General features: G+C 39.2%; 1 protein-coding gene across 1 annotated transcript in view; it reads left to right on the top strand.

Annotated features, from left to right (window-relative positions):
- The first annotated feature begins 95 nt into the window (after nucleotides 1-95).
- Nucleotides 96-9523, top strand: part of prex1 (phosphatidylinositol-3,4,5-trisphosphate-dependent Rac exchange factor 1) — a 102090-nt gene continuing 92662 nt past the window's right edge. Inside the window, 1 exon segment of the mRNA XM_020922329.2 lies at nucleotides 96-527. Coding sequence (XP_020777988.2) covers nucleotides 381-527 — 147 coding nt within the window. The 5' untranslated portion in view covers nucleotides 96-380.

Raw genomic sequence — 9523 nt, 5'->3', positions numbered from 1 at the left:
CTCTAGGTCTTTGCCCCTAAAAGCCCCACGTGAGCGCACAGATCTGGTGACAGTGCCTCCTATGACATAATGCGCTCACATCAGAGGAGCACGGTGGCGGTCCTTGTGCCTCCCTGCTGATGGATGGGTCCCTCCTCCTCCTGCCCTCTTCTCTACGCTCAGTCTCACTCTCTCTCAGCTGGTGTGGAGAGCACGCAGCCTGGCTCCGCTCTGCGCTTGTTGTTTCATACTTTTACTCAACTTTTGGAGTGGTGCATTGCGCATCACCGGGCTCGCGTGGAGAGTCTTGGAGAGGTAAAATGGACTGAAGCTTTCGAAGTGTGGATATTTTTTCGTTTAAACAAGTCTTAAGGTGCTCGTGGGAGATTGGAGTGACCACCATGGAAGAAGAACAGGACGGGCATCTGGAGAACGGTATCCACGCCGCTAAAGATTCGGACCGACAGCAGCGGCTCCGGCTCTGCGTTTTGAACGAAATCATCAACACCGAGAGGGATTACGTCCGGACTTTGCTTTTCCTGCAGTCTGTAAGTGTTCATATTGACATCGCGTTTCTCACGTTATCCTTGCGTCTGACAGACCTGAGTAATGAATCTGTCAACTCCTAACTAAACAGCTCAATGGCTGCACAAAAAAATCTCTTAAAAAGTCATAACCAATTGGACTTACAATGAAGCATATGTTTGGAACTGCTTTATTTTCTACTGATAGTTTGACACACTTTGCATCAGTCTCTACTACGGGTCAAATAGTACTAACTTCATGGTTATCTAATATGTCTAAAGCCTTTTGATGTCATTGTTTTCTCACGCGCTTCATAGAAATTTACCTGACCATGACTATCACAAAGCTACCTGTATGCAATCGAGTTAAGCCACGAGAGCTTGAGGCGTCAGTCTCCCCTGTCTATTGTATGGTAACACTGAACCAAAACAATCAATGAAGGCCACAGTTCAAGCTCCCTTTGCACATAAATAGATATTCATGAGTATTTGATGCACCACGCCTCCCTGACGTGACATTAACGCTGCATAATCTAGGTCTGTTTAAGACCTGACAAACCAAAACAAATGCATTTTCACTCAGGCATTGTTGCATATTTGGTAGTAGGCCTAAGCTTCTTTTTTATTTACACTATAGATCAGTGTCTTTAAAGGGCCTATGTTACGCTATTTACTGATCTATAATGTTGTTTCTTCATCAAAAATATATCCAGAGTTTTGTTTGGTGTGTGAAACATGTGTGAATGAAACAATCTGCACATTTAGGCTGGTTCGTCCTCTCTCAAAAGGAAAACTCTCTGTTCCACCTTATGATGTCATCTGGGAATAAAGGAAGTGCTCCACTGTGTTTTTATACTCCATACGCCTTCACTAGAATCATTTTGATTATTTCAGCCCTGCAGCTTAAAAGACAGCTGGAACTGAACTTGAAAACTACCACTACATGACATCACAAGGTGGAGCAGAGCATTTTGAGCTTTGATGATGTAAACAGACTAATAATAAAGGATTACTCAAACAAGTGTGACTGAAACAAAACACAACAAAGCTAGAGGTAACAGCATTCTAACCTGGCTTATATCTCACAAGAGTCTATTTTGTGTAATATAGGACCTTTAAAGTTTCCTAAATCATTTTGCATTGGGTGGTGGGATTGTGGTAGTATGTATTGTAGATTTTCTTTGATGTCTTAAGCTTGACCCTGCCTAGTAGTGTCAGGTTTTCTTCAGCTGAGGCTAGATAAGTATTGTGACTGTTTGCAGGGAAATCCCCATTTAAAGTTTGAAAAGTTCAAAGGTTAAAGTCGTCTGCAAAGCATCACTATTGATCCCTGTCAAACCCCTCACTCCTCTTGCTCGATTCCTTTCAAATGTAACTTTGGAATAACTCTGTTCTGGTTTCAAAATTCATCAGACATGCTGGTGGTTCCGTCTTCCTTGTACTCTGTCACATGTTGTTACTTCCTCAACAAAAAAATGTGCTTGCTGTGATACAAACTAGTAACTACTAAAAAATAGATTTACATTTATTAGCTCACCTTCACATTCCTTCCTTAATTGGTTAATGCTGCTCTGCTGATCTAACCATCTCACTACACCTGTTTAGATAACACATTTTGAAGTACAATACAATGCTTAATTAAATATAGATGATAAACGATAATATTGAACCAATAAAGCAGAATTATTCTCCAAAAACAACAATAATTCAACCCTCTACAGCTCAAATCTCATCGTTGTATTGAAAAATAACCAACATTTCCCATTAGTACAAAGAAAAAGCCCCCATGATAAATATTCACCCCCAAAATTATGGTTCCATCTTTCATGTATCGAACAATAATTTGATATAGTGACAGACCTACATCTCACCAGGCAGCACAGGGACCAGCTTCCTCCTTCTCTTCCCCCTCTTCTTCCCCCAAAGCCCCTCTTCTGGCAGGATGATAAAGTCAGGCAGACCTCCAAAGAGTGATCACAGAAGTCTGGGTTCTGTTTCCCTGTGGACATCTGAAAGCTGTCAGTGCCACCCGCCACACTGCTCCTTATCAGCAGCAGCATTGTCACTGTGAGGGAAGGCATACGGTGTAGAAAGAGAGATTAAATCCTTTTATTATATTCTAATAATGTCACCTTGACTGACCTCCAACTTTGCAGACAGAATACATTATTTTAGATTCTTGAATATTTAAAGTACATGAATATGTTTATACATTGTTTCCTGTAGATTCTGGGGAGACACAAAGAATTTAGATTTTCATAATTTCATTTTATACAATTTATAGGGAATAAATTATGTTTAATGTTTATATTTAATCTTAAAGGTGCACTATGCAACTTTTCTGGTGGAGAGTCCGTTAACTACTTGTTCCGATGGAGATGTTATTGCTTTGCTTGGAATGTTCCATGGTACGACTTTAAATATATACATCTAACATTTATTCATTACGGGTGTTTCTATTAGTCCAATGAGGTTCATTTGGGCTTCCGATAATTTATGTTATTAGGATCTTTTTTCAGACCAAGTGTTTGTTTTCATATCTGACAGTTTTGACTGCTCATTAAAGGTTTTCCTCAGAGTGGTCACGTGATGTTGCTGTGATGTGTCCAGTCAGATGATTTATACAGGTTTTGGCGCTGTCTTCCTACCGGCGGAGGGTCCATTTGCAGGGCAACTTTCTCAGGACAGTATCCCAGGTGTGTGAGAGTAAAAAAGCCCCCTCGTCCCGGTTTATAATCCCGTGGGCACGTTTTCGATTGCCTCTTTAATCCAGCTATGGTGTTTGTTTTCCTCTGTCTCAATGATGCTTGGTGTTTCTATTGCTCAAAAATGAAATAATTCCTTCTGTGAATAGGGGCGACTCTCCACAGATCTGAATTGTAATGTTGTGTAGTGCTGTATTCTAGGCAAAGCAATAACATTTCCATGGTCATGCACTCTCCACTAGAAATGTTACGCAGTGCATCTTTTAAAGCAGTAATTTTTCCCCCAGTATAGTTACTTTTAAATGTTTATGGCCGGACAATCTCACATGTTATATAAATTTGCCTTTATTGCATAATTCTCTTCTTTTTGTGTGAAACCCAACCTGAAATCAGATTACACAAATGACATGTCACTGTGCATTTCAATAATCTGATCGGATAACTCCAGATATCAGATTTTTATCCAATTTTGGCACGCGCGTAAACATATCCATTGATGCTTATCTGGTAAGTTCATATTTGTGTTTCGGCTCACTATAGTCTTTCATTTGGAACATTTTGTTTTTCAGAGTTATTTGTGCAGGGCTGACTAAATTGGGGAAATCAATTATAACAATTCTAACTCTTTAATAATTCATGTTTCATTCATTTTTGATCTTTAAAACTCCCATTTCTTTCAGTCGTATTTGGATGCAGTATTTTGGCTTCCTATGCTGCTGTCCTTTACGCCGCCCATCAGTACAGATTTGATCCCACTGTGTGACATTTACAAAGCATTTAATATGGCATTCTGCAGCTTTTACCCCTGTCACTTTGGTCTGGAGTAGAAACGGTAGCTGGACTTGATGTCTTGTTATCCTGTTATCTGTGGACAACTTATGGCGTTGTCTCCTTTCGCTTCATTGTGCTTTGTCTCTTCAACTTTGATAAAAATTGGACATGGGTGACAGCCGGTGACGTGGAGCCAATCACCTATTTATACGAACCGCCTTTTTTGTGTATCTCTCCCCAATCTTCACATCTTCAAAATCGACCAAGAATGACACACAAAAGCAGTCATGATTATCTGCCTCTAAGCCTTTTCGCATGTCATTCATCCCTTGGCAATTACCAGCGCCAACAAGCTCATCCAGTGCGCGAGACGGGAGCATGGAGGCATGATGGGCGGACAAGAGGTGAGAAGGGGGTTGGGCTTTTGAAACGAGAGGATTAAAGGATCACTTTGCTCTGTGTTATCATCTCGGCATCTTTTTCTCTTTTGAATGAAGTGCTCAGAGGAAGAATGGAAGCTATATTCCAAATCACTCTCTCTTATTGATATTCACGTTTGTTTTAGGGTTAAGGTGGTTGCTCTGCGTCAGTGCTGGAGTAAGATCACTCTGACCAATTTGTTCCATATTAAAGGGCCAATATTACAACATTTTCTGGTCTATGTTATAATGTTGTTTCCTCATCCAAAACACCCGGAGTATTTTGTTTCATTCTTGTTTTAACACACAATATTGATGAGGTAACAACATGGCTTAAACTCACAAGAGTCAGTTTTGCGTAATATAGGACATTTTTAAAATAGACACAAAAGGGGTTGGGCGGTATTACCAAAATTAGTAACTCAATATTTGTTTGCATTACGTTGATTATATTCAGATAGTATTATAACAGTGTGTCAGGACTGCTCTGAAGTCCAAATATAGCACAAAATGTCAACGGGCATCAAATCTAACACAAAATTGCAGAAATATTACTTGTTTGGAAAATAACACTAGACGTTTCTATCTCCCTTTAACAATATTTCAATCTATGATATACAAACTCAGTTCAGATACCACATTGATAATAAGTCGCACTCTTTCTGTAGACAATAGAATGTATTTTTCAAAATTAAATAAAAGTATTTTCTTTTAAATTACCATGTGTGTAACCCCTCAATTGTCCAGGTCAGTTCCATAATGGTCCATGGTCCATAGTTATTTTAATTTTGTACATCTCCAAAACAACAATTGCAATATTTTCCATTTTTCAACATCTATTCCACTTTAGATACGCAGCTAATGTTCAATAATGAAAATAATTTATGTAAATGTATAAAAATAATACTCCGGTTCCAAGACCTCTTTGCTAATGAGCTTACTTAGCTGAATCTAAATTGGAATCTGGAGCTTTCCTGGAAGAAACATAATAGTTTGCCATTTAGACGCCTTTGACCATGGCGACCTATGTCCTAATGAATTCCACTCAATACGGACAACAGTGGAATCATATACTCATAAGCCAGTCCTGTTTCAGAAGAAAAGAGCACAAGGTGACCAGTGGGGTCTCAAAAGTGCCGGAGGATAATAGGAAACATCTGGAAATGTTGCCCCCGGCGACCTTAGCTGCAGGCCACACACAATTGTCAGTTTGTGCGCTGCTTGGTTGGACGGTGTGTTGGGTTTTGGATCTGTATGTACACTGTCTAGCCCTCACCTCTTTGGTCACTGTTGACTTTTGTGTCTGCGTTTCACCTGCAACCACCAGTCGACTGAGTAAACAGGATGATGCTTTTTTGTACCAGGAAAACCTACAGGAAGCCAACTTTGAGCTCCCCTTCCCTTCTCCACCTCTCCAGCCCAACCCCTCTGCTTGTTCTCTTCGTTTTTGTCTCACTCTTTTTTTTCCTTCTTCTCCTTCACCCTCCCCGAGCGGTGGGAAAGACCAGCTTCATGTTTCTCTGCGCTGGGGGGGTATAAATAGCCCCAGATTCTAAAGAGTCATCCCGGCTACATCACCAGTGGTTTTAGCTCACTGCGACACCAGCCAGGGATGGAAAATAAACAATAATATCATTTATCGTGATAAAAAGGGTAGACGGTAATTAATTGAGATAATTGGCAACAAAGATAATCGTCATAAATCAACAGAATGTGCAGAAAAAAGATACTTAATCCATTATGTTTTCTCCTTGATCATTATTGTTTTCACTTTTCTCTGACAAAGTACAGTTCTATTTAAATATGGAACCTACTGATAATATCCAAACTTGAGACTTGACTTGATAAAATGGACTAAGATTTGGGACTCGACTTGGACTTGAAGGTCAGTGACTTGGGACTTGACTCGGACTTGAGGCCTGTGACTTGAGAAGACTTGAGAAGCACTTTTAAATCTGAATTCTTTCTGTTCTGACTGTAATGATTCACACTAAGATCTTGTGAAGACACTTAAAAAGGAATAATTAACTAAATTATTTTCTAAAACTCTTACATACTCTATAAATACTCATATATAAATATACTATGACTTTAAGTACAATTTATCTTAAAAGTTAAATAAAATTGCATAAGAATAAGCTATATTTGGTACTTTGGTTTAAAGACTTGAAATGACTTGAGGCTCGAAGCAGATGACTTGGACTTGACTTGAACTTATTGGCCAGTGACTCGGGACTCGACTTGGACTTGCCTGTCTTTGACTTGGGACTTGACTCGGACTTGAGGTCAAAGACTTGAGACTGACTTGAGACTTGCAAACAAAGACTTGTCCCACCTCTGCCATAACATTTTAAAACTGTCAGCAACTTTCTTAATTATTGTGAATCGTCAGTCAGATTTGGCGTTAATAGAACCAGATTTCTATATAGTCCATGCCAAACACCAGCTCATCTGTGAAGTCAAACAAACACAAGGGCACAGGGTCTCCTATAGCTCAAGTCACGCCAAACCCACCGAGCGCTAACAGCAGGTAGACTGTTACTGGTCAGGGTTTTATTATTACTGGCCTTTAAACTCTCACTTGGTGTTTTGTAAGACATGAGAGACCTGACACTGACACTCATCAAGCAGCTCGTAACTCCCCCAGTAATAAAACTAACCCCACCAGAGGCAGTTTTGACATCTTGGTTAAAATTACCATGATTTCATTGTGCTTTTAGTCAAGACGTTGATTGATAGGGTCTTGGTCAACTAATTATTTTATTTGGATTATAAAAGATTCAAATGGAAGGAAAAGGCATGAAGGGAGTTAGCTGGATTTGGAACTGGAGTCTAATCTCACTGTTTACTAGTACATAGATTGATATATTGCAAAGATATTTGCACTTTTTTGTGTATCAGTTATCAGGCCAATATTGAGTTTTGGCCCACCTGTGGCCTAAAGATTTAGAATTGTTAACTGCTCCAAATGTGACCTCTTGTAGCCCACTTAAAGATTTGTGGTTAAAAAAAAAAGACAGTAGATGAATTTGTCATATATTAAAATGACATAATTTGGCAAAAATGATCAATAATCGGGCCAAAAATATCAGCAGAAATTACAGAACTTATAGGCCATTGGTTGCTCTGGATTCTAAACAATCAGTATCGACTTGGCCATGAAAAAATCCCATATCGGTCAATTAAGGATGTAACAATAACCGAAATATCGTGATATCGTATCGTCAAAAGTCTCACAATAATTTCGTGGGCTGTCACAATATATCGAATCACAAGTTCTTTTGCTTAAATGCATGGTTTCATATTAGGAGCAGGTAATAAACATAGGAAAATACATATCCCATGATTCATTTCAGTGCAGACAACATGAAGAAATATGTTTTTTATTTGAATTCTTGGGATTAAGACAGAAATAATTCACACCAAAATCTTGTCAATTTATTTTAAAAGCAAAAAAAGTGTCACATCTACAATTATATTAGCTTCTCCAAAATATCACAATAAATATCGTACCATGAGATGCATATCGTAATAATATCGTACCGAGAGATTTGGATGCAATCATTTCATACCCCCTTTTACTAATCAATCCACTGAGCGCGTCTTTAGTCGAACCAAGAATTTCTTTACTAGGCAGCAACAGTGCTACATTTTAGACCGTAATCCTCTTTGATTATCCGGGGTGTCTGAACATGCTTTACCTTGAATTTAGTCTCTTCAAACTAAACGAACAATCATGATTTAATGCTTGCTTCAGCAGAAACTCTAACCAGACGAGATGGAATCCTCAATGGAACAAATTGATCCATACTGATGCATTGACAGTTGGATTTAACACTGTCCTTGGCCATCACCATGCGTCTCCAGGATCTCAAGGCGAAGCAAAGACTCACACATAGTCCTTTTTTCTTCTTTATTTGTCTCCAAAACCAAAATAATAATAAAAAAGGGATAATGATTAGTTTTTTCAGTTTTCGATTTTGTGTTTAAATGAAAAATGGAAAAAAAAACAAAAACAGATTACAACCGTTTTCTGTTTCCTTGACTTAAACTGCGATGCTGGACTGAACCAGGACTGAGACCGGGACTGAGACCGGGACCGAAACCAGAACTGAGACCAGGACTGAGACCAGGAACAGGATCGGGACTGAAACCAGGACTGCCGGGACCAGATCAGGACTCAGACTGGGACCAGACTGGGACCAGACTGGGACCAGACTGGGACCAGACTGGGACCAGTCCGTGACTGAGACCAGGACTAAGTCCAAGACCAGACCAGTTTAGTCCTGGTTTAGTCCTGGTTCAGTCCTGGTTCAGTCCTGGTTCAGTCCTGGTTCAGTCCTGGTTAGTCCTGGTTTCCTGGTTCAGTCCTGGTTCAGTCCTGGTTCAGTCCTGGTTTAGTCCTGGTTCAGTCCTGGTTCAGTCCTGGTTTAGTCCTGGTTCAGTCCTGGTTCAGTCCTGGTTTAGTCCTGGTTTAGTCCTGGTTCAGTCCTGGTTTAGTCCTGGTTTAGTCCTGGTTTAGTCCTGGTTCAGTCCGGCATCACAGTTTAAGTGACTGAAACGGGAAACTGTCGTTATCGTTTTTTAAAATTTTCATTTAAACACAAAATCAAAAACTGAAAAAACAAATCGTCATCCTTTTTTTTTTTTTTTTTTTTTTTTTTTTTCCATTTTAGTTTTGGAGACAAATAATGAAGAAAAGTTGTTTTTTCATTTTCTTTTTTTTTGGTTATATATTGAAAAATTAATAAACAAATGATACACAGATTCCTCTGTTCTGTCTTTGTGGATGGAAGAGTTTCATTCTGATATGACAATCCTGCAATCAGTTGAATGTAAAATATTATACTTTTACTCTGAGACTTCCTTAAATCATAGCTGGTGTTCCACAGGCTCCAGACACACCCATAATTGAGGTTTATCACTTAGGGCTAAAATCTGTGAGGGTTTGTGGAACATTGTAATTGCCAAAATGGCTCTAGCTATTTGACTGCAAGGCACTCTGTTTTGCTTTACAGTATTTCATCGTTATCCAAATTGTTTATTTCAAGTTTGTCTCGTAACTTTCTACTTTTCAGCTCATCTTGTCAGCACATTTCTTTTTTTTTTCACCTCCACCTACTTT

This window comes from Boleophthalmus pectinirostris, unplaced genomic scaffold (genome assembly GCF_026225935.1).
Source record: "Boleophthalmus pectinirostris isolate CB_2022bp ecotype Guang Dong unplaced genomic scaffold, ASM2622593v1 HiC_scaffold_8, whole genome shotgun sequence".
In the NCBI taxonomy this organism is placed as follows: domain Eukaryota; kingdom Metazoa; phylum Chordata; class Actinopteri; order Gobiiformes; family Gobiidae; genus Boleophthalmus; species Boleophthalmus pectinirostris.
The sequence above is the reverse complement of the archived record's forward strand: the minus strand, read 5'-3'. Positions and strand labels throughout refer to the sequence as shown.